The sequence below is a fragment of the Ctenocephalides felis genome, unplaced genomic scaffold, assembly GCF_003426905.1.
Source record: "Ctenocephalides felis isolate EL2017-DRISC unplaced genomic scaffold, ASM342690v1 CF-g0.4_SCAFFOLD_01886, whole genome shotgun sequence".
Lineage (NCBI taxonomy): Eukaryota > Metazoa > Arthropoda > Insecta > Siphonaptera > Pulicidae > Ctenocephalides > Ctenocephalides felis.
The window spans coordinates 181,514,923-181,539,742 of record NW_020538040.1 but is presented as its reverse complement, the minus strand read 5'-3'; the positions used below and the strand labels follow the sequence as shown (position 1 = coordinate 181,539,742).

Here is a 24,820-nt window from a genome sequence, read left to right as displayed (position 1 = left end):
TTGTGGATATATTTAAAGTTTTAATAACACACATAGAAATAAAGTATATAAGATAATTATAATCGTGTATACATACATAGTTATATGTGTAAGCGATGATAAATATTCTGAAAACAAGAAGTCAGAATGCATAATTTTAATAACTCTCATAATAATACTAAAAATATATCATAATTAATCACAAAAAGAGTAAAAAAAAATATTTTTAATTATATTACTTATATAGTTTTATTGAGGCCACGCAGGTGCTGTTGCTCCATCCATTTCAGTAGCAACACGATTGTCAGAAAGCAATCGATGGGAGGTACCACCAATGCTAGCTCCACATTCAGGACATTTAGCTATTTGCATAGCCCCCCCACATTCGGTTATGCAATATACATGACCCTGTGGACATGCATACCAATGACCAGATTTGTAATCCCATAGCTTTTACGATCATTCTTTTGTCTTCTGAGGAGACTTCTCCTACAACTTCTATTGTTTTCAGTAATTTTTCTAGTCGATTTTTTGCTACAAGTGCTTGGTCATGAGAAAATATCTGGAAGCACATAATTGCATCAGTACAAAGTTTGTAGGCAGTTTGTACTAGGCTAATGTTTTGATTTTTGACATATTCTTTCTTGGTATGAATTTTGCAAAGTTCAGTAATCCAGTGCAATCTAGAGAGCTCTCGGTCTATATCATCATATAATTGAGCACTTATATTATACTCAGCTCTTGACAAGGCATGTAAAATAATTTCACATTGGGTCAAGAATATTTTTTCAACTCCATTTTCAGTAATTTTGTTATAAAACCTCAGCAATTCCTTCATTATACCATAAATAGCCTCTAATTTGTTAATAGTTATTATATTAAGAGGTATTCGTCGTTTGTTTGTATATTTTTCTTGGGTTTGTGTATTCAAATAATTGATCATCTTCTTCCAAATTTGAGAATCTAAATAATTTGAAAACAAAAATTATAAAAATGCAATGTGAAAATAATCAGCACAATCAATTATACCTTTACTAAAATCCAGGCTTTCTTGTATTAAATCATTAATAATGGCTCTAAGCTCTGCTGTCTTTTTGTCATTTTCTTTTGGCAAACCATATATTTTTGTCTTGCACTTCTTGATATACTCATAGGCCATCTTACAAGCTGTTGCATATCTTTGAGTTTTATTAATAATGCTTTTGCATTTTGGACACTGTTTCGGAGAAATTTCTTGCGACGATGTAGGCATTGAAAACCAATCATCCAATCCTTGATATTCAAATACATGTCCACATTCTTCTAAAACAACAAATCTGAAAAAAAGTTCAGAATAATTGTGAAATATAATGAACTGTATCAGAAATGCATGCAGTATCATAAAATATCATAAAGAATCAAAAACAAAATTAGGTGGAATTAACTTAATCAATTTATATTTAGTTTAGTGATTTATAAGTATTCCGATTTTCCGCAAATAGTTTAAATATTGTACATTATTGTTGTTCGAACACGGCGTATGTCCGAAGAGCGCTTAGATCTTTCAGAAAAAATGTAATACCTCGCATCATCCTCATCTTCATTACCAAAGAAAATTGTTTTGAGTTCATCCTCATCACAAATGCGGCAAATTGGAGGGCACGGTTCACCGCACAGTCCAACGCAATCATGGTCGCATGGCAACTTCTTTTTGCATGGTTCATTACATGGATCTCTGTCGCATTTTTCGCCACATCTCTTGTTGCACTTTTTATGTTCGCATTTCCAAGTGCAGGCCTCCTAAAAGTGTGTATTAGAAGCAGCAATCAATACATAAGAAGCAAAATAAATATATAACTTTGAAATGTAGATTACGAATGTTACCTTACAACTGGCACAGGGCACTCCACATTTCTTCGTACATTTGGAATGAACACACTCATAAGTACACATTTCAGTACATGGTGGACAATATTCACGACAGGGTACTTTGCAACTGAAAATGTTCAAATATTTATGTATAAAATATAATAAATTATTTATGTAGCTATTAAATTCATCTTTGAATAAATTCAGTACCTATGTTGACAAACAAGTACATTTCCACATTGTTCCTCACATGGAATATGTATTCTTCCCTGATAACATTGGGAGCATAAGCCAGCGCATTTGTGACCACATTGAAGATATTTGTTGCACAGTTCTTTACAATTGTCCAAAAATTCATTTGTGTTTGTAATAGCTTCAGGTGTATGTAATAAATGACATGGAACATATGCAAGATGACCACATGGTGATTGGATTGCACTTTGAACAAGAACTTCACATTTTGTAGTGCATGGATCTCGACATGTGTTCTTACAACTATGACCACAAGATAATATTTTTTTGCACTTTTCATAGCAATTGGTTATGTCAGCAGCATCACCGCAGTTCATTTTTATTTTATGATGACACTGTGGTATTTCTTTTATAACTTTGACTTTGCAATTTCCACATGGTTCAAAACACTTCAACTTGCAATGGTGTCCGCATTCCAAAGTACGTTTGCAAGGATATTTGCAAGGGACATTATCTAAATCCTTAGAGCAGTCCATAGTTTCATAGTGAGTACAGTTTTTATATGTTTTTTTTTACTTTAATGGTACAAGGTGGACATGGTTCAAAACATTGCTTTTCGCATTGATGGTCATTTTTGCAACCCTGATAAAAATTCGGGCATGGTTTTGCACATTTGTAGTCAATGTGATCTGGATCTTTGTTTGCGTGGCAATTTAATTCACATTGATGTCCACAATCCAATCTATTAATGCACGGGAAAGGACATGAAAACTTTAAAGGATCCGCTTGGCAAGGTTTTTCCACTTCATGTTTACAAAGTGGTAATATTTCAGTTACTATTTCTCTGCAAACATATAAGTCTCGTTCTTGACCACAAGCCATCATCGCCTCATGACCGCATTTTAATTTCTTCAATACTTGAACACGACAAGAGCTACACTCCTCTGAGCATAAGTTTCTGCACATATGCTGTCTCTTGCACAATCTAACATTCAAAAGATTCAATAATAATAAAAAAATGTATATATATATATATATATATATATATATATATATATATATAATTTATTAATAATTGAATCATTGTATTTACCTAGTGCAAGGTTCTTTACATTTATATTTCTGATGCTCTCTATCAAGTACATGGCAAACACTATTACAATAATGTCCACATGGAATTAATGAACGACAAATTCTGCTGCAGCCACCTTCTGGTGCTTTATTGAAATCTTCTGCACAAGAAATTGTTGTAAATTCATCAATATGTATTTGGCATCGCAAAGTCAGGTGTGGGCCCACGCAATTAATTTTTTCCAATGAATCATTGATTTTAGGCCATATTTTACTGCTGGCAACTAGATTGTCCATATTGCCAACAATGTAGAAACCTTAAATAAATATTGTTTAGAAATTACTTTTGGTAAATGTTATATGTCAATTTAAGAAACGTAATATACCTATCTTCGCTCTTGATAATGCAACACAAACTCTATTCTCAGTTTTTAAAAATCCAATTTTTGCCTCGCTATTACTGCGGACCAATGAGAGCAATATAATTTCATTTTCTTCACCTTGAAAATTATCTACAACAGTTACTTTAACGTCTTCCAACAAATTTTCTCTCCTAATTAAGGATTTTATTAAAAACATTTGCCCTAAATAGGTGGTAAGAATTGTTATTTTTGTGGGGTCATATCCTTGCAAGCAAAGATATCTGCATAGTCTCACAATCAAAGCGGCTTCAAATGAATTTTTTTTTGTAACATTGTCATCATCATTTAGTTGATCTTCGAATACATTATGTTTTATGAAATATAAACTCTTTGTAACTCCTACAACTTCAGGATACTCTAAAACACTTTCATGGTTTTGGAGATCTTCATATATATTGGGGCATACCAAACTTGCAATTTCTGGTCTCATTCTGTGTTGAACGTTCAGTTGAACACAATTCATTTTATTATTCAACATTCTTTCAAATAAAGATATGTCCAAGTTATAATATCTGCACAATTTATATGCCGCTGTTGATGGTTTTAATTGAAGATGATCACCAATAAGTATCAAGTGCTCGCAGTGTTGGGTTAAGGAAACAATAATGTGGGATTCTGGGACTTCTGCGGCTTCTTCAATTATGACAATTGGAATTTTCAATACATTTAGAGAAGCTTGCAAACGAGCTGCACAGGTAGTTGTCATACCAATGACTTTTGCTTCTTGAAGTATTGCTATATCATCAATCTGGCATATTTCAGCATGTTGCTTTTTCAGGTTTTGAATTTGAGCGCTTAAGTGAGTAATTTCATGTTCTATTTTAGTTTTCATTTTATTTTTGAAATATTTATATAGAGACCATTTCTCTTCTCTATTGCATCTTAATCCTTTTCTGGCTATAATTGGTATATTACTCATATTACCAAGAGTTCCATTGGAAAATTCTCTCATACATTCTGTAAACTTATTATAAATTAATAACTTTTCATTATATTCTCTTATTATTTCGGTATATTTAATCATTTCATTATGATCATCAAGCGGAAAAAGTGTTTCCATTTTTTTCCGTAACGCTTGTATATTGGACAGTAAAGACTTTTCATTTACAAAAACTTCCAAATTCATTGAAACACCAGAAATATCTATTAATAAATCATCATCAAAAATTCTGGTCTCTCTCATTGTATCAAAATAATCCTCTTTGCCCAAACCTTCAATTTCTTCGTAATTTATATTATCATCAACTAAATTAGGATGGCTTCTATTAATATCAAAATTTGTAATTTCCCTTTCATCTATATCTAGCAACCAATAAACAAATCTATTGAAATATTTTTTAGGCTCATTCAAACATTCTGGGAAAACTTTGGCATCCCAATCAGCTATAATACACTTATTTTCTTTTATTAATTCCAAATCTTGAAGTTTACTTTGAAAAGCCCTATATGCATCATTTAATTCAAATAATACTTGAGGACGGTTTTTTCTTCTGAAATTACTTAAATTAAATTTATTTAACCTTTCATTTTTTGAACGATTTCCTACTCTAATAATATTTTGTGTGTATGGAATTAAACCTTCTAAAAACTGATCTAGTGCATGGTTAGTATAGCAAACTATTAACATTTGCTTGTCTCTTATATTTCTCAAAAGAATAGAGGCCACTTTCAAAGCAATGTAAGTTTTTCCCGTTCCAGGTGGGCCTTGTATTATTGAAAATTCATTAGTTAAGGCCAACTGTACAGCTTTATACTGTGAATCATTTAATTCAAGTTTTTCAGCATCAGGCCATTGTTTGAAATCAGTTACGTTTATCTCTAAATGATGATGAGTATAGATTTTTCCTTCTTGCAGATATTTTGGTCTATTAGACTCACACTGAAAGTGTACGTGTATAACTATCTTAATAAATTAAGATTAATTAGATAATATAAGATTACTTTAGTTTTAGACTAACCTGAACATTTACCAAATATTTTTGCATTGGAAAATTGTGTTCGGCAAGCCTTTTTAAAGCCTTCAGTACATGAAAATAGGGCTCAAAGTAAATCTCACTTTCAACCATCCAATGTATATCTTGAGATCTGAATAATTGATCTTCTAGGTGAGAAAACTCTTCACATAATTGAACTACTAACTAGAAGTACAAAAAATAATTTACATCATGTAATAAAAATTATAATGAAATAATGATTTTCCATACATAACCATCCATAAGGAGCTTTATATCACGCTCAACTACTGTTCCAAATATTAAACTTTGAAATTTATTAGATGTGAAGCATAACAAGGAGCCAAATAAAAACCTTTTAGATTGTTCCCAATTTGTTTTATTTTTCATAGATTTGGCACTTTGTAATCTATAAATAAATTTTATTAGGATGATCAATGTAAACATATTGATAAATAATATTATTTCAATTACCTATCAGCTTTAAAGTCTACTAAAATGCCCACAGCACTTTTAGATAAATATCGTGAAACAAATTTCACGTTTTTGTAAACATGTATGCTTGATTTATTATTTTTTCTTTTTCCTTCATTATTATTATTCAATAATTCTTGAACTCCTATTGATCAGTAATTAATTAATAGACAATATCAAATAAATAAAATATATATGTATATGTATATATATATATATATATATATATATATATATATATATGCATATACCTTCTCTCATGGGAGAAATAAAATCCTCTCTCAATAATCTAAACTGCACATCTAAGTAATGTTCTACACTAACATAGGAACCTTCTTTAATATTAGGTCGTAGAAATGGCTTTTCATTTGAAAGTATGTCTGCGGGATTAGGATAAATACCTAATGAGCGAAAATTTTCAGGTGGTTCTTCATAATCAATATAGTTCTCTTCTTTAATTTGTTCCTGAAATATTGAAATATTAATATAACAGTAAATATTTCAAATATGTATAATGGTATTTTGCTAAACACCTTTTTTCTTTGATGCTCCTCAAAAGTGTAATTAAACTTCTTTATAAAATCATCAAATTCTTTTAATATCTTTGGATATATTTTGGCTTGATTGTTTGGAGTTTGGATACTAATATTGCAGGCGTGTACTATTTCATATAGCCTGCTGCAAGCGGTATTTGGTAATAATAGAAGAATATTATTAAATAAGTTAATCAAAGAAGACCAAAACGAATTCATATCCTGATAATAGGAACTGTTCATATTTTGTTTAGATTCATGTTGAACAGCCAAATTTATTACATATAGTTGTAAATTCTTGATAAATTCCGAATTGCATATAAAAGATAAAAATTCAGTAAAACCAGTGTCACAAATTTTTGAAAGAAGTTTGACTGCCAATACTATTATATCGGGTTTCATAGGTGATTTGTAAAATTTATCAAATTCTTTCTTTTTATCTTGTAACACCACTAATATATCTGCAGGTTCCTTCTGCAGTGTTTGTTGTAGAAAATTGAATCCTATAAAAAATTCATTTGCAGTGCGTTTTTGTAAAGGTAGATGGGATAACGCAAAAGCTTGTTTATCTCGTTTTTCACCTAATAAACAAAATATTATTGAAATAGATTTAATAAATTTATAAACATATAATAAATATTAGAGAAGCAACAATCATTTTCTTTCAAGTAAAATAAAAATAATTTGATACATTTTATTAAATTATTGCTTTAACACTTGTTTTTAAATATATTATTTTAAATATTTAGTTGTTAGTCATAATGTTATCATGTTTGCTGAGTGGCTCTTATTATTCAATGCACTGGATTACATTAAGGTAAATTGTTTTCCAAGTGGAAAAGTTATCAGATAAGATAATAAAAATAAATTAAAAGCTTGGTATGTTTTCGTGAACATGTATCAATGTATAATACACAGACAGGCATTATCCACACACAAAAAATATTGTATACTCACATTTGTTTCTATCTGTTTCCTTTGTGAAAAATGTATTTGTAAGTTGTTTAAGTTATTCCTTCAATGCTTTTTTTATCACTTGTTGTATTGTTTTTAATCTTTTCTCATTCCTCCACTTTCGAAAAGCATCTGCAATAGTACTCTGATTTTATTATATAAAAATATAATGAGGACTAACAAGGTAACCATCAGGTTTACTCTTCTGGGATTTTGATGAAATTTCACATGGTTATAGAGTTGATTGTCAAACCGAACACCTTTAAATATTAGAGTCCTATGAGAAGCGGTTTAATTATAAAAATTAAATAAAAATTGAATAAAGCTGCGAAGAAACGGAGCGCAACGCGCGTAGATATAGGGCTTAGCGCGTTTTTCGTAGTTTTAATCATTTTTATTTAATTTTTATGATTAAACCGCTTCTCATAGGACTCTAATTTTAAAGGTGCTCGGTTTGACAATCAACTCTATAATCATGAAAGTTTCATCAAAATCCCAGAAGAATAAAACTGATGGTTACCTTGTAAGTGATACCATTTACTGGTAACAATAATTAAATACAGAATTTCAACACAGTAATTATTGCAATATAATGAATAAGCAAACTTTACAAACCAGTTCTTGTATTTGGTTTTTCAGGAATAAATCTCTGTCCTGGTCTCCTCGGGATAGCACCAGAACCATTTCTTATAATATTTGCATCTGCTGCTTCCTTATTTCTTTGAGAATCACGCCAATCATCCATATTGATGGATAATTATATAAATATCTTCATCTATTTTTTCTGTTTCCTTAAAGTAATTAAATGTGAACTAATGTGATATACATAATAATTATTAAGAGCTTGAGCTATTCAGCTCAAGCTTAGTTTTTATAAAATTTAACGAAATATAAGAGCTGATTTAACTAACTAAACAATTACATCATGCATGAATTTAATATTATCTTTGTTAGGCAATTATGATTTTGCCTTACCTGATTTTAAATCAAAATAAAAACAGAAAATTATAGTAAGTTAACACAAAAACTAGTATTAACAAAAATACACTCGACGATTTCTGAATACAAACTTAGATTTTACTACACATTAGTAAAGATAACGACTGTTAATAATTCGGGGTTTCACCGATATGTGTTACACCCATCCATATACTTATGCACTGCTTCTTTTATATATGCGTCACAATGATAATGGGTATGTTCAATGTGCAATCGCTGATTCTCGCTCGCCGCAATTTCATAATTTCGTCAATGTAGTCTCTCTAACCACTCTTTAACTTATTAAAATTGCAGTTTAATCTGTCTCTAATCGTTAAATGTTAAATAAATGTGGTTTAAATGGTTGATTTATTAATTTTTCAAAGAAGAAATTGACTTTTTCGCCGACAAACCCGACTTGCTAAATTTATGTTTTTTTCGGCGTTTCAAGTTATTCTAAATCGTATGAGACCGAAATTGGAAAAAGTGTATATGATAAAGTAAAAGATATATGAGCAAAAATAGACCTTCCGTCGACGTTTCCTCAAAAACGGAAGCAAATGAAATTGATCCACCGTTTAAAAAAAAATTTAAAGCTATTTGATGAAACTCGATAAGAACTAAATATGTTTTGCGGGACAATCGGTCGATCTGTTTATTTAGAATTAACAAAGAACAATTCTCTTGGTGAATCAAATAAACAATACATTTTTGGTATTCGTAAGACCGTTTTAAATAGCAAACGTGAGTAGTTACGCGTGTAACGCATTCTTTTGTCAATCGAATTAGAAGTATAACTTCAAGAATATACATCGCAATTATACGGCCTCATTTTTGGTATGCCAATAGATTTCAGTTTTTTTAGTTCTCCTTAATATTAAATCCTTACATCCTTTGGAAAATTTTGTTCTAAAATGTAATAAAAAAATCAGAATGATTATTTGTTAATAACTAGTGGTGTATGGCATCGTGCCTTAAGGCAAATTGCAGGAACTTCCCGTACTAAAAATTGAAATTAAAAATAAAAATTCAATTTTTTTTTTGAACTTCCCGAAGGAGAAGTTTATGTTTTCATAAAAAAATCCGAATCGCTAATTTTATGTTTTCTCGACGTTTCAAGCCATTCTGAATCGAATGAGACCAAATTTGGAAAAGTATGTGTGTGTGTGTGTGTGTGAACAGATTTTTTGCCGTAAATCGACGTTTTCTCAAAAACGGCTGGACCGATTTCAAAAATTTAAAAACCACTCGATGTATCTCGATGAGTACTATTGTTTGTTAGTTTTGTGCGACGATCGGCCAAGCCGTTTCTTTATAAATCGCAGAAAAATAAAAAAAAATTTGTCTACGTTTTAGCCCGCAATTCTAAATCAATTTTGAAAATTCAAAAACCGTTCGAAAGATATTAGCTGGGAATCGTGCTGATTAGTTTTTGGTAGAGATCGGCCGGGCCGTTTTCTTGTAATAAAGTCTTATAGAATTAGACTATAATATCATGGTCTTATAGAACTTACTGAAATATTACGGCCTTACGACAAGTAGTTTAATTTAAAAATTCATCAAAGGTTGAGAAAATGAATTTTGACGTTTGTTAAAAATAAAATTAGATAATTTAGTTGGTATAACGATAGTGTATTTGGTCTTGAACATAGTAAACCATTAAAGTCCCACGGAAACTGGTTTAATTATAAAAATTATTGATTTTTGAAAATTTGCTTTTAGAAAATACTCCGAGATAACGTGTTCGTTCGTTCGTTTGCAATGATGTGTAATAAATCCACTCAGAATACTTATAATCACTCATAAATTAATTTATTTTTTATTGATTAAGTCGATTATTTACACATTTCGGGAAGTTCATGTAACTTGCCTCAAGGCAAAATACCAATACCAACTAGTTTAACTTCGAAAAAAAAAAAATTTGAGAATTTTGAAATTTTTTAAGAAAGTTGACCTTTTTAAAAAATGAATTTTTTCATACTTTGAAAATTTTGAACTGTTTTTCAAAGCAATCGCAATTGGTACAAATCGAACCAATCGCAATTGGTACGGAACCCATAGAAACGCAAACAAAATTTATTTTCATTATTAATGCATATAAATTTATATGCAGATGTTTAAACATCTGATAATTTGATATACATATGTCTAATGATTATTTTTATCCGCCGAATGGCATTTTTTTTGTTTTTTTTTTTATTGGATTTTCGAAACTGCTAGACCTGTCCTCGCAATTAGCTAGTTCTTTATTTTGTCAATACAAATACAATATTACTTTTTGCTCCGTATCTTTGAAACAGCTGGACCTGCATTTGCCAAAAACTAATTAGTACGTCCTCTTATCAATAGAAATCGAATTCAAATCGGTCTTCTCAGAATTATCGAATTCTCAGAATTAAAAATTGTATCCGCACATACATACCCTAGACAATATCATACATACATCTTTGTATATTTTTGTTTTCTGAGATATGCCAAAATATTCAGTAACCTCTGAAACGTAAAAATATATACTATTTTCATTTTCAATTTTTTTGCGATCACTATTACTCCAACCTACGGGAAGTTAATTAATCATTATTATAAATGAAAGATAAATTATTTATTATTTATGAATGTGTAGTCGCGACTGCATTTGCTCTATTTGAAAATAAATTTCTTCACATGATGTTGGTGATATTGGTTTCCTTAATGTCCATATCTATATAATTATTTATCTATGGTCCATATCATCGCTGTCATTGCCTTTGCCTCTTCTCTTCTCTTCGCTTCAGTTAAGCTTTCTAATCTCTTATCTGTTGACGTTCACTGCGATAGTGTTGACAAAAGGATAGAGTAGGCTAGTAGAGATGATAACCTGCGTTAGAAATAATGCGTAGTATATTTTATGTCTTCCTATATTACTTATTTTGTATTGTTTCTGGTGCTAGTACGTAAAATATTTCTATAATGATTTTGTGAATTAATTGTTTTAGTTTATATTATTATTCGATTATAATAATTTTAGGTTATCAGACGTGCAAAGTCAATATATTAACAGAAAAATGCACTCCGATCAATACTATTTGCACACAAAATACAGCTAGTGAAGATTTTGGCTCATGCAAATGCATAGATAAGTATCAATTTAATGAACATTATACTTCCGACAAAGATTATTGTAGTCTCATAGAAACAAGTACAATTGCAGAAGTTGATATAACTTCCAATGATATATCCATAGAAAAAACTCAAACCTCTGGGTACTCTAGAGATATTTTAGTTGCAGTTCTGACTGTGATTATTTTAATATGTCTTACTTTACCTGCTGCATTTATAATTTACAAATATGGCATATACGACTGGATTTGTAGAAAAGTTAATGGTAACAGAATGCTACCTCGATATGAGGATGTGATGATAGGGCAAGAAGATACTGACGATGATCCCTTGCCATAAGTGAATATTATAATTTTATATTTTCTTGATCTCCTTACAATGATGTAGAATATTGCCTTCAAGTCATATGTTGTAAATAGTTTTACAAAATGATAATGTTATTTATCTATTGAATATATGTATGTTTATGTAATTTATTTAAATATTAATTTATTAACAGATGATGACTAGAAGTCACAATTGTGTTATTGAAGTTGTTGCATGTAAATGAATTATTTTTAAATAGTTATATTCAAATAACATGAAATAAATTTTGTATTTGTGATTGGTGAAAGTGATGGAAATATTTTGTTGAATACAAGCATATACATTATTACAAAATGAAATGATATATTTTTATAATTTCAAAGATGTACATCTTTAGATATTAAAACTTTTTTTTAAATCTTCTCCTAATTTATTTACATATGTTTAAATTATGAGGGCGTAGGTCTTCCTTGTGAAGTCCATGTTGCTGATTCGTACAGAATCATATTCCAGATCATAGATAAAAGAAGTATATTGAGATATAGAATTTTATCAGTTTGTTTCACAGATTGCAGCTCAGTTTGTATATCAATAGAAAATATATATACCGAAGTTAACTGAAATTTTGTTAATCATTATCAAAATATGAATGCATACACAACATAAATATTTATATTTGCATATATTTATTTGTGTTAACTTGTATATATGTAGATAATAATTGTAAATCATTTTCTCAAGAAATAATTGACTTCGTATAAACTTATATTTTTGTATGTTGCTATATTTAAATATTTTTTTCTTGGTAGTAAAAGGCACCAAATTCAAATTTCGTATATTTATATTCAGAAATTTGGTTATCTGCCATCTATCGGTAGCCGTTTTCGGTCACCACAGCCTTGTCAGTTGTTTTCGCCTACATTGTCCATTTTCGTACATCTTCCGAATGGAGATTAGTGAAAAAAAAATCATGTACTATCCTGCTTATGAATCATTGATAAATTGTGATAATTCTAAAATAATATTTACGATACGCGAGTTTTAAATAGAGTATCGTCGATATTAATCAGTTACTAGTTGCATTTAGTTTCCAAATAATGTGAGCAGTATGAGATTATAACAAGATGGTTGACATTCTGTGTGATGTATATGTTAATGAATATATGGGTTTAAATACGCACGTTTGATATGAAATAAATAAATGTTTTTGGACTACATTGTTTAGCCTAATATCTGTTTGGTATTCTATTGCTGAGGCTGCACTATATTTTTATTTTTTATTAGCTTTGGTAAATTGACAGTCAAATGTGTAGGTTTTTGATTTAGAATATTAACGCGTAATAAAAGTAAATTTCTAATTAAAAAACTATCATGAGTGTCAAGTACATGTTTTTTATGAACCTTTACTAAATGCTTTATTAGTATTTCAAGTGATTTTCTATTTTAGTGACAAAAATGTTAATTTTAGATTCAACTTGCCAAGTATAAATAAACTGTTACATTAATATGTTAATAATGTCTTGAGTGTGCTTCGAACATTTCTTTTTAAAAAATGAATTTATATATTTACTTAAATAAGAGATAAATAGTAAGTGTACTGCTTAAATATGTCATTAAAACCTGTATCTTTGGATGAGTTTATTGGCCTGCTGGGTAAAACAGACTTGAGGCAGCGTCAGAATTTGGCTGATGCTCTTGTTGCATATTTGGCCGATGATAATAATTCTCTTGAATGTGAGGATTTAGGTCTATTAGTAGATGGACTTTTACCATGGTTAGATGGTGGAAATTTTAAGGTGACTTTTACTTTTGTTTATTACTATTTTTAATATATATTGATATTACAAATATCATAAATTTAATATTAGCTTATTAGTTGTTACAACATATAATTGTTTTCAACATAGTTTTACTTTTATATATTGTTCTGTAGCATTACTTCTAATTCATATTTTTTATGGATTCTATAAAATTATAGTTACATTTTGATTTTTAAAGTTTTACACATATCATATTTTATATATCGCAACATTAACAAATATGTTTTGTGTGTATTTGAGTATTATTCTTAATAAAATAATATTTTAGATTGCTCAAAGCACTCTTGAAGTATTCAATGAATTAATCGGACGCCTTGGAAGTGATTTTAGTGCTTACGCAGCTACAGTATTAACACACATCATAGACAGGTATAAAAATTATGATATATAAAAATATGATTAATTGCAAAAAGTATTGACATGTACCTGTAAAAAAAGATAAATGGAATAAATTAAACAAAAATGTTTGATTTAACCATTTATGAAATATGATTACACATAATGTTAAACTTTCTTAATATTTAATTTGGATTTAGAATTGAGAAAGCTATTTGGAATTATGTTTTATGTTAGATTATTTTATGTTAGAAAATCAACACAACTTATATCGATATGTAACTATTGGGACATAAAATATTATGTTGAAACTTTATTACATTTGAGATATATTTTTGTGATATTTAATAAAACTTTTAAAAGATGTTATTGCAATTTAATTTACATTTATCTTTTATGCAATAGGTTAGGAGATTCAAGGGAAACAGTTAGAGAAAAGGCTCTTATAGTATTGCAAAAGTTAACCGAATGTCAAGTCTTTAGTGCACAGGTTTTGCTGAGCAAATTAATCCCATATTTTAAACATAAAAATGCTAAACTTCGAGAGGAAGTTTTGCGATGTGTTGTGCTCACACTCAATGAGTATGTTCATGTTATCTACACATTTTTTAATAGAGTACATATTTTAATCTATTTTTTTTTAACAAAAAATTTAGGCATGGCAGTCAAGCACTTTCACTTAAGACATTTATTCCTTGCATAATGAGCTTGTTGAGTGATCCAAATTCTGCTGTCCGTGATGCCTCTATCAATACTCTAGTCGAAATATATAAACATGTTGGTGAGAGGTTGAGGGTTGATTTAAGGAAAAAAGACATACCTGCACCGAAATTAGCATTATTGGAAAATCGGTTTGATGAGGCTAGAAATCTTGGATTACTGTTGCCTTCTGCAATGGGTAATTAGCCTTTTTAAAGCTAATTTTATAAGTCTGTATTATTTGTTTATGCCTTTACTTATTCAGTAGGTCCAGCTGATGAACCTGATAATTTAGTAATGCAAAGACCAGCTAAACCAGTGAAAAGAGCTGCTAGTATGCCACTGAAAAAGGGAATTAATAATCAAGCTGAGACACCCGGTAACATATTTCTATAATAATAAACTTAAGACACAATTTTATGTATATATACATATATATATATATATATACTAGATGACCCGACAGACGTTGTCCTGTACCCATGTCTAAATTTTTTTACTATAATATACTATTATTTACCGTTTACCTAAAAATAATAATTATTGTTTTTTAAATAACTCTTCACGCCAAAATGCATGTACATTTATAATATGAGCGATGTTAAATGTTGAGTTGCTTTAAATAAAATGATGAGTCTTAATTCTGATACATCTCAGCTGCTTTTTGGCAATAATAATGTAGACATTTCATTTTTCTTATTCATAATCATAAATTTATTATACATATTCTAACATTGTCTAGGCTCATAAGTAAATTGAAATTTTTGACAGATGATAGTTTTCATTTGTTTTCAATGCAAACAATAACATGTCGTTGTTTGAATTTTTTCTATTTATTTCTACAATATTGCACATACATCCCAGTACTTTATAATCACATACATTCTAGAAAATTTCCTTAACAAACTTCAGAAAGATTTATCAAAATCCGAATAATCGTTTAGAAGGAGTATACAGTGAGTGCTTGTAATTTAATATGAACTTTATATAATAGCAATAAAGCTCAAATTGATTCTACGTTTTAGTTAGAAAACGTTTGTATGAGAAAAAGAAAAGGGCTGTTTTGAGGGTTTTCTCGGCAATTATTCGATTTTTTCTCGCCGTAAGAACCATCCTTGGTCTTCAACGAACATTTTAATAAAATAATTTGCCAAATTCGTCCAGGCGTTGTTGAGTTATGCGCTTACCAACACATTTTGCGATCCATTTTTATATATAAGATATATATATATATATATATATATATATATATACCATTCATTATCATTCTAATGAAGCTTTTTTTTATTATCTTTTCCTATATATGAATGGTGCTATCAAAACAAATTTATTTGCACTTTTATCAACTGAATGATACAGTTTTATATAGTATATAATTGAGAATATTTTGTAGGTGAGGCAGGCTCAGTGAGCGTAGAAATATTTGAGAATTCATTCGAAAATGTTCCACGAATAAATCTATTTTCACCTAGAGATTTGGATGACCACATTAAAGTTATAAAGTCAGTTATTGGCGATAAGGATATGGCTTGGGAGAAAAGAGTTGATGCGGTATGTTAAATCAAGATTTATTAACTTATAAGAGCTATTGTTGTTCTGATGTCAAATACAGTTTAACAATTAAAATGCTTAATTTTAGCTTCGTAAAATAAGATCCTTACTTTTGGCTGATGTGATGACATACCCTAGCTTTATGATGTACATAAAAGATCTATCAATTTCTTTTCTTTTAATTATAAAAGAATTGCGATCTCAAGTTATTCGAGAAACTTGCATCACAATTGCTTATATGAGCAAAGTCATAGGCATTAAACTAGATCAATTTTGTGCCTATATATTAAACGATCTAATTGTGACTCTGATCCCAAATGCTGCCAAGGTATATATTATAAGCTCATATTGTTTAATTTTATATGCGAAATACAATTTTCAATATTTGTTGCTTCATTGTAGGTGATATCATCTGCTGGCACGTTAACTATAAGGTACATTATTCGATATGTTCATTCCCCTAAGTTAATCCAGCCCATTGTACAAAATATTATTGTATCAAAATCCAAAGATGTTCGAAGTACATTATGTGATATATTAAGTGAGTTACTCGAGCAATGGAGTACTAACTGCTTAGAGAAAAATGTGTTACCTATTAGAGACGCAATCAAAAAAGGAATTGCTGATGCTGATCCTGATGCTAGGAAGTATTCCAGAAAGTATGTTAGAGTTACATGAGCTTGAAAAATGCATTAATTGTCTGATATTCTAAAACAGAAAATACAATGACCTTTTAAAATCTTTTGCAGATCATTTTGGCAGTTTAAAAGACATTATCCTGATATTGCTGATGCTATGTACAATACTTTAGATATAACACAACAGAAAGCCTTAGACAGGGAACACTCTGGGTCAGCTACAAGCAGTATTCGAGGAAGTAATGGTTTCCTGCACTCTTTAGGTGCAGGTAAGCATCCAGTTATCAGGGGTATGTTTTAAATAATAATCGGATTAGGATTTTATTAAATGCATATTTCTTATTAGCATCTCACATTGAATAAAAATAACTTTGCCTTATTTGTCAAATCTACTAATTTAGTCAATTCACATATTGACAAATCTATTTGAGCTGTTAAATTTTTACAGAAAGGCGATCAAGCCAAGGATTGAAAAGTCCAGTTTCAACGCACATCACCGGTAAGTTAAAACTACTTACCTTCATTTGAGATTAATATAATTACAGTACAATTTGAGAAAATAAATTTCAATTATTTCCATGCTTCTTAAACTATTTATGGATGGTTTGTATTAAATATTGAAGGTAATACAGGCAGTGCTGAAAATCTTTCAAAATTGACTAGAGCACCATCTTTGCCTCATTCTTTTAGTAGAAAACGAAGTCAAATTCCAATTGCTCAAAGAGAAGGTTATTTAATCAAACTTCATTACACTTTTTGTATTGAGTAGTAGTGGTCTGCTTGTATATTTAAAATGATCCAATGATGCTGTTTATAATTTTTTATACTAATTTCATAATTGTTTTTATGTCTATGATCAGATTCACGGGCTATTGGTGGATTCAGGAGTGTGTCAGCCGTGGACACGGCAGCAGCTCAACGAGCTAAAGCACGATTACAATACTCAAACATGGCTAGAATGAAAGTAACTTCAGGAACGGCATCACTTCGTAAGCATAACTATTTTTTACATTATTTTATTACTTGAATATTAAACGACACTTTTTTCTCAATACTCCCTTATGTAAAAATGTTCAATTATTGTTTTTTTATTGTAATTTCTATTACTCTGCTAACCTATAGAGGGACAGGTAGCCCAACAAGGTAAATATTTTTTCACAATGGAATAGCTTTTGAAGTTATGATATGATTATTATTTAGGAAAGTATTTTTAGTGTTAAATACATTATTAGTTTTTTTTTTTTATTATTTTCAGCCAGGGCACGGAAACAGACAACACCTAACACAAGAGTCATGCAACAGTCCCCAGAGAGGAGTGCTCGAACTAGAGGTCCTGGAGTTTCTCATTCACAACGTAAGTTATTGATTTTTCAAATTGATATTTCAATCAGTTTTGAAATATGTTCTAATTTATTGATTCTATTTTTTATAGCTACATCACGAAGCACATCACCCTCGTCTAGGCTGCATGGAGCTTATGGAACATACTCTAACCATAAGTCTTTAACGAGTGCAAAAAAGAAATCATCTGGTATTCCAAGATCATTAGCATCATCAAGGGAAACTAGTCCTACAAGGTAAAAATATCTTATCTAATGTATTTTTTTTAACTTCTGAATCAAAAACCTCCTGTTTCTTCAAAAACAATTTATTTAATTTGTTCAATTATTTTTTTCAATGTTTTGGGGATTTCGGATGCCCTCTTCAGACAAATGAAGAAATAAAAAAAACATATGAAGAAAAATAAATTTTATTATACATTTATACACTAATTTAATTATTATAAAATTCAAATAATTCTTTTACTTTAATCACTCAACAAACATCATAATCTTTGTTTGAAAATATATCAAGAAAATTAAATTAAATATCAAACATTAACATCAACAAAATTAGTGTTTATTATATTGACATAAAGATTGCAGATTATAGTATAATAGGATCACATATGACAAACACATTTGGAAAAATGTATTGTATTGGTGTTCTTTCAAACATAGTTTCGTCATTAATGTAAAAGACATTGGACAAATATCACACATTAAAACGCACCAGAAACTGTTTGAAAATATCAAGAATATCCATCTTCACTTTTCTGTTTACTATTTAAAAATGAAAATTTACGAATCACTTTCTTAACTTATTAGTTATCTTTTACACTCAAGTAATAAATGAGCTTTAATGCCAACTATTGTGAAGAAATACAGTGCATAACTTTTTTTTAGAAGTATCACTATGATAACTTATTTCGTAAATTAGTAAAATTTTTTTAAATGTCTCAATTATATATAAAATATATCTTATTTTATATGACCATATTTCAAAGAACTATTTGTATGGAAAAACGCGTTTCTTATAATGAACTTTGCCCCAGAACGATTTTATTTATTTATTTATTTATTCATAAGCAAGCCGTAATCAATAATAACACAGGCCTACAAAACATTTTTTTTTTGTTTGGGCATCAAATTTCAAATCTGCAAACCATTTTTTTGTATCAGCTCTAGTTTCGAACTTAGAAAAAAGTTGTCGAAACCAGGTCCATTCTAGGTCGTCACGGAAAAGAACTTTTCACAGTGTCAACTAATGTCTCAACTAAGGCCGAACGGGTCTTGTAAGTTTGTATATACGAGTAGGCATATCTTATTAAAATAACATTCTTTCATTCCTTATATATCATATCTTGAAAACTAAAGCTCATAGAAAAAAAAACAATGTCGTTTTTGAAATCAGCGCCCCAAATTAACTACATGATGCAGGGTATCACTGTACAATAAATTTAAGAACAGATAGAAAAACATTACACGATTCTTACAATTTTTCAAAAAAAGTTACGTTTTATATTTATAAATTTTTAGCGGACATGTAGTAATAGGGTCACCGACGACAAACATATTTATTCTTGCGGCGCGTCTACATTGCGGCATTCGCGCGCCGCTCGGTGGGCGGAGCCTACGTTATGTTAAAATTCGCGCGGTTTGAAAAAACACGAATGGGGGAGGCAATGCACGGATTCGTGCAATGTATACGCGCCATAATTTCATTCTAGATTATGAACTTGCGTACCACCAAAATGAAAAATCTGTTAAATAAACGATTCGGAATATTTCAGTTTTAAATAGTGATATATTTTTTTTATATATGTATATGCTTTCAAACATAGTTCTGGTGTGTTTGTTGAGTGTCATTAAGATAAAAAGTGAATTTTGTATATTTTGTAATTATTAAATAAGTATAAATATACTTTTTTATTTTTTTATTTAATATATATACTTTTTTGCATTTGTTTTCAATAGTTCCTGAAGAAGGGACAGAAGGTTCCTTTTGTTCAGGATTTTAAAAATAATAATTTTGAATTTCCACAAAATTTAAACATATTTATGTATATCATTTTATATATATTTATTATTGCAGAACTGGATCATATCGTCGAATGCTTTTTAATAATAAACGAGATAGGCCGCCTATAAATCCAAATAAACCAGTAATGGCTCAAAAAATATTACAACAAAGCAGGGAAGCTGAACTTTCTCTTGCTGATGCTTTAGTAAATAACGTTACATTACATACTATTAATATTTCTAGTATTTATGTCTTAACATTATTTTTTATTGCAGATGGATGATCAAGATCCACTAGATGAAATGTCACGATTATCATTAGGAAATCGTAGGATCAGTTCTGGTGCTAACACAGGAATGATGCGTGACGATCATAGTGATGATAGTGAAAATAGCTCAGTTTGCAGTGAACGCTCATTTAGTTCCTTGCATGGACCTATGGATGTAAGCGATCCACATCGAATTCCATTAACTTGAATAATTCTTTAGATGTTTAGTAATTAATAATGTTTTAATAATTGTAATGATTTTTAGTCATATTCTTGGAGTGGGAGTCAGAGCAAATTGGGTGTACAAGACATTCCTCAGATTATAGCCAATTGTGCATCAACAAATGTAAAAGACAGATACATCGGGCTCAGGCATCTTATACAATACTTCAAGGATGGAAACACATTAGAACTTCCTGAATTGCAGATAATTACGGACATGTTTTCAAAATTATTTACGGACTCCCAAATCAAAGTTTATACTTTGTTTATAGACACCGTCAACGAATTACTAATAACACATGCGAATGATTTGCATGATTGGTTATATATTTTGTTGACTAGATTGTTTAATAAACTTGGCACTGATATACTTGGAAGTATCTGTAATCGCATTATGAAGACTCTAGAGATTATTAATGAATATTTTCCAACAAATTTGCAAATGAAATGTGTTTTCAGGTAAGTCATAACTATTAATTTTGATTGCAAGCAATATTACATTTTAATGATTTTACACTTTTATAATAGATTCCTGTCAAATAATGCACAAACTCCGAACACAAAAACAAAGATCGCCACCCTTAAATTTCTTAAAACACTTACTACTTCATATGATGTATCCAATAATTTCTACTATCAAGAACCTGCCTCCAAGGCTTTATTAAAAATTATTAATTTTTCTTCTGATCCAAAATCATCAGAGCTTAGGACAGAAGCAAAATACTGCCTGGTTGCGATATACAACTGTAACACTGTTAAGGTAACCATTAAATTAATTCTTACAGCACTTATAATTTATCTATATCGAACTATTTGTTTTTAGACTACTATGCTAATAAATGAACTTCCTAACCAAAGTAGAGATGTTGCTATGAATATTATACAGAATTACATAAAACGCCCTGGAGGTAAATATACTATTATATCATTTAATAGTAAAATTAAATTGTTGTTAACAGTGAAAGTTTTTAGGTTTTGACAGTCCACATTCTCCTTCCTCTTGTGTGAGTCCTAAACTTTTGCAAAGTCCAGTGCAGGCATATTATCTTCCAGGAACATCAAGTATGCACAATAAAGCTTTATTCAAATAAATTAGCAAATCGGTTTTATAAAAAATATGAATCTATTTTATAGTCGGACGTACATCACGCCTGAGCTCAGCTGATAGTGAAAGTATGAATCAGGAGGAGATTTATAAAAACATATATAAAACTACTGCAGAAATTCAAAACTACAGCTTTGAAACATCAGGTGTGCATTATTATTTTAAAATTAAGCTTCAAGAAATGATTTTACGTATGTAACATGTTCAATTAATTTTTGTAGGTTATTCAAAATTAGGTAAGGATACAACGAGCAAGGATAGTGGGATCAGTCAAATGTCTAATGCAGAAATGATACCTGCTCCAAATGGACTAAACGGACATGGGTGAGTCTAAACGGATATTCTGCAATTATATATGAATTTTTCTTTAAATCAATTCTTCTTCATTTTCTAGTACTGATGAGTCTTCCAATGGTTCCAAGACTCAATCTGCAGATACAAGCGAATCTGGTACCCCTGAAATCCAACTGGAATCTCAAAGTAATAGTACTAATATACTACAGTCTCGTTTACAAAGTGCGTGGATAGTCAACAAAAGCAAAAATGAACCTTTTCATATAAATGAACAAGGAGAATTTGTTTTTAAAAGTAATAGGATCATGTGGTGCTTTGAATGTTTAGTGTCTGATCAATGTTAATTAAATATTAGAAATTTCATGCATTAAATTATTTTAATTTCAAGTTTTTTTTTCGCTTCTGTTTGATATGTTTATTAGATTATATATTATTTGATAGAAAAATTATTAATCATTATTTAAAATTACAAATTTACATTAATTTTATTTGTATATGGTCTTTTTTTATTTTGTTGGCTAATCGAATATGCGGTATATATATTTGTTTTAATCAATATAGTATTGAATTTAGGCCCAGACATTTTTAGTTGTTCCAAATTAGTTTATAGGCATGTGAATCATACATTTATTTTCAAGAACGGTATATATTACAGATAGTGCATAAATGAATTTGATATAGCACTTCTATCAAATTTCACTTAATTTTCTAGTTGTTAACTTTGCAGATGGTCACAAGGAACGAGACATAATTGATGCCGCTATTAAATTGTCCAAAGATGATCCTCAGAATTTGAAAGAAGAAACTTTGGATGAACTATATTTTGTTATTCGAAATGGCAACTGTCAACTAGTAATTGAGAATTTCAAGTATGTCAAAATCTTATCATATTTATTTTGAAAATATTTCTGTAATGCTCCAAAGAAAGACCAGAAAAAATTTTCTGTTGCAGAGCAATACTTCGAACGCTTGTTGATATTATTGGAAACACACAAGAAGTTCAAAATGCAATCCGTGCACAACATGTCATTGTCAGCATATTTCGCAGGGCTGAAATGAAACCTTGTTGGATAAATTACATAGAACTTCTTCTTTTAAAAATTATTAACAACTATAAAGAAACTAAGGAGGTAAAATTGATGAACATTTTGATCATTTACATACACAATGTATTAAATTATTTCAATTTCAATTATTTGTCCTTGCTTTTGTATTTATTTATTAATTATTTATATATAGAGAGAGTGAGTGAGAGAGAGAGAGAGAAATTATTTAATATTACAAATTTTATTTTTTAATATGTATTCATATGTTTTTCAATTGAACATTGAACAGATAGCGAGAGATGCTGATTTTGCTTTAACACATATAGCTAAAGTATTACCTGTTGATTTGGCTATACAAGTAGTTCACCCCATTATAGCAACTGGAGAATATCCTTTAAATCTCGGTGCTGTAAAATTATTAACAGAATTAACAAAACAACATCAAGAAGAAATTACTGAGCAACACCTTGAAATGGTCATGAGCAGCTTAGCCACGGTAATTTGACATTAACTTTATTTCTAATTTATTGTTAGTTTTCTTAGGTGATTACAATATATAATATATTTTTAGTTGACTGATCATTCTGCAAGTGCAATGCGAAAAGCTACTGTTTTCTGCATTGTCGAATTACATTTGGCCCTAGGTGATGAGAGGATAAGTCCATATTTACAACATCTGAGTGCGAGTAAGAAGCGGCTGCTTAATGTTTATATTGAAAAAAATAAGACTACTAAGAAATCTTCATGAGTTATTGGTAACAAGTTATTTAATTACTGGAAAGAAATTATATTTTTAATTAATTAAGAATTGAAATTCACTCATTAAGTTCTTTACCTAACACTATACTAGAAAAATTAATCGTATGCAGTTTTCTATGCATAATTTAAATGCTGCTAAGAAGTAGAATGTATATTTAACAAAATAACTTCATGAACATCAATAGTCTGTTGATGTTAATGGACTTTAAAAAATATTTTTTATTTAACTAGAAAAAGTTTTTTTAGCGTGGAAAATAATAAAATATCGTCATAGATACATATTGTTGAAATATCTAGACATCTTAATGTTACTACTACCAACATATTTTAAATTTTATATGATATTGTCATATGTTTATGGTATTTTAACATTGTGCTAAATTGATTTTAAGATATATTTTAATATTTCCTAATCTACTTTTTATTAGGAGTGTAATAGCAATATTACACTTTGCTTAATGTTACTAAGACAAATGGAATCTTTTATATGGATGTTATATTAATTATTATAGCCAAAATAAATATAACAATTTTAAAGCTTGAAATATTGTAAATAATTAAAAAGATAAATTATTAGAATTTAGAGTTCTATTAATTAGCAGTTTCAATTCTCTACAAGATTTATTTTGCTTATTAGTGAAAAATTTACAAATTATCCACATAAGATCATTATTTGAGACCGATTCCAGTGATATAACTCGAAATTTTAAACCCTTCTTTTTATACGCGCCTACTTTGCATGTAATTACGTTTTGCTATTAGGACTGCCTTATTTTTTGCATAAAAATGTTTGCCTGGAACTCGTAATTGTTTCTAAAACTGATGTATGAATCGTACAAATGTGAAACGAATGATTGTAATAAAGAAAACATTTATACAAGTGCTCTATGCTCCTTATATTTTCATTACATTTAATATATGACTATTTTTTA

The 24,820-nt window shown here is 29.4% G+C and overlaps 3 protein-coding genes and 1 long non-coding RNA gene across 7 annotated transcripts; 2 read left to right on the top strand and 2 right to left on the bottom strand.

The window, feature by feature from the left end:
* Positions 1–228: 228 nt before the first annotated feature.
* LOC113376330 (NFX1-type zinc finger-containing protein 1-like) lies at positions 229–7,129 on the bottom strand. Its single transcript, XM_026616239.1, has 15 exons — positions 7,099–7,129; positions 6,472–7,052; positions 6,190–6,403; positions 5,939–6,083; positions 5,717–5,873; positions 5,471–5,650; positions 3,477–5,391; positions 3,113–3,407; positions 2,596–3,004; positions 2,038–2,540; positions 1,843–1,954; positions 1,541–1,758; positions 1,009–1,295; positions 437–942; positions 229–387 (listed from the first exon to the last, which is right to left on the bottom strand). The coding sequence occupies exons 1-15, from the start codon at positions 7,127–7,129 to the stop codon at positions 229–231; spliced, it is 5,712 nt and encodes a 1,903-aa protein (XP_026472024.1).
* Positions 7,130–7,528: 399 nt separating this feature from the next.
* On the bottom strand, positions 7,529–8,499 carry LOC113378789. The gene is made up of 3 exons (XR_003367222.1): positions 8,401–8,499; positions 8,041–8,216; positions 7,529–7,557 (listed from the first exon to the last, which is right to left on the bottom strand). It is a non-coding gene; the product is annotated as an uncharacterized LOC113378789 (long non-coding RNA).
* A 2,649-nt stretch (positions 8,500–11,148) lies between these two features.
* LOC113378194 lies at positions 11,149–12,141 on the top strand. The gene is made up of 2 exons (XM_026618725.1): positions 11,149–11,332; positions 11,411–12,141. The coding sequence occupies exons 1-2, from the start codon at positions 11,275–11,277 to the stop codon at positions 11,839–11,841; spliced, it is 489 nt and encodes a 162-aa protein (XP_026474510.1). The 5' UTR covers positions 11,149–11,274; the 3' UTR covers positions 11,842–12,141.
* A 1,187-nt stretch (positions 12,142–13,328) lies between these two features.
* On the top strand, positions 13,329–23,999 carry LOC113377502 (CLIP-associating protein). 4 transcript variants are annotated; one of them, XM_026617850.1, is made up of 26 exons: positions 13,329–13,604; positions 13,897–13,997; positions 14,370–14,546; positions 14,621–14,862; positions 14,932–15,042; positions 16,057–16,214; positions 16,303–16,542; positions 16,617–16,873; positions 16,964–17,142; positions 17,301–17,351; positions 17,713–17,841; positions 18,108–18,206; positions 18,285–18,429; positions 20,267–20,399; positions 20,470–20,637; positions 20,728–21,143; positions 21,213–21,444; positions 21,508–21,592; positions 21,657–21,746; positions 21,819–21,935; positions 22,011–22,113; positions 22,184–22,305; positions 22,811–22,952; positions 23,036–23,213; positions 23,419–23,625; positions 23,701–23,999. In XM_026617850.1, the coding sequence occupies exons 1-26, from the start codon at positions 13,416–13,418 to the stop codon at positions 23,875–23,877; spliced, it is 4,248 nt and encodes a 1,415-aa protein (XP_026473635.1). In that variant the 5' UTR covers positions 13,329–13,415; the 3' UTR covers positions 23,878–23,999. The 4 variants fall into 4 exon arrangements, with proteins under 4 accessions (XP_026473635.1, XP_026473636.1, XP_026473634.1 ...); XM_026617851.1 differs by having other exon boundaries at positions 14,929–15,042; positions 16,964–17,121; XM_026617849.1 differs by having other exon boundaries at positions 14,929–15,042.
* The last annotated feature ends 821 nt before the right edge of the window (positions 24,000–24,820 follow it).

Bases quoted from the DNA above. Each gene is read 5' to 3' on its own strand.
- LOC113376330 (XM_026616239.1), bottom strand. From the start codon at position 7,129: ATGATTGTTGCTTCTCTAATATTTATTATAT. The intron at 3,005-3,112 runs GTAAATACAATG...TTTGAATGTTAG, and splicing joins TGTAAAGAACCTTGCACTAG to ATTGTGCAAGAGACAGCATA. The intron at 2,541-2,595 runs GTAAAAAAAAAC...GACTGCTCTAAG, and splicing joins GTCCACCTTGTACCATTAAA to GATTTAGATAATGTCCCTTG.
- LOC113378194 (XM_026618725.1), top strand. From the start codon at position 11,275: ATGCGTAGTATATTTTATGTCTTCCTATATTACTTATTTTGTATTGTT. The intron at 11,333-11,410 runs GTACGTAAAATA...TAATAATTTTAG, and splicing joins TTGTATTGTTTCTGGTGCTA to GTTATCAGACGTGCAAAGTC.
- LOC113377502 (XM_026617849.1), top strand. From the start codon at position 13,416: ATGTCATTAAAACCTGTATCTTTGGATGAGTTTATTGGCCTGCTGGGT. The intron at 14,547-14,620 runs GTATGTTCATGT...CAAAAAATTTAG, and splicing joins GTTGTGCTCACACTCAATGA to GCATGGCAGTCAAGCACTTT. The intron at 21,144-21,212 runs GTAAGTCATAAC...CTTTTATAATAG, and splicing joins CAAATGAAATGTGTTTTCAG to ATTCCTGTCAAATAATGCAC.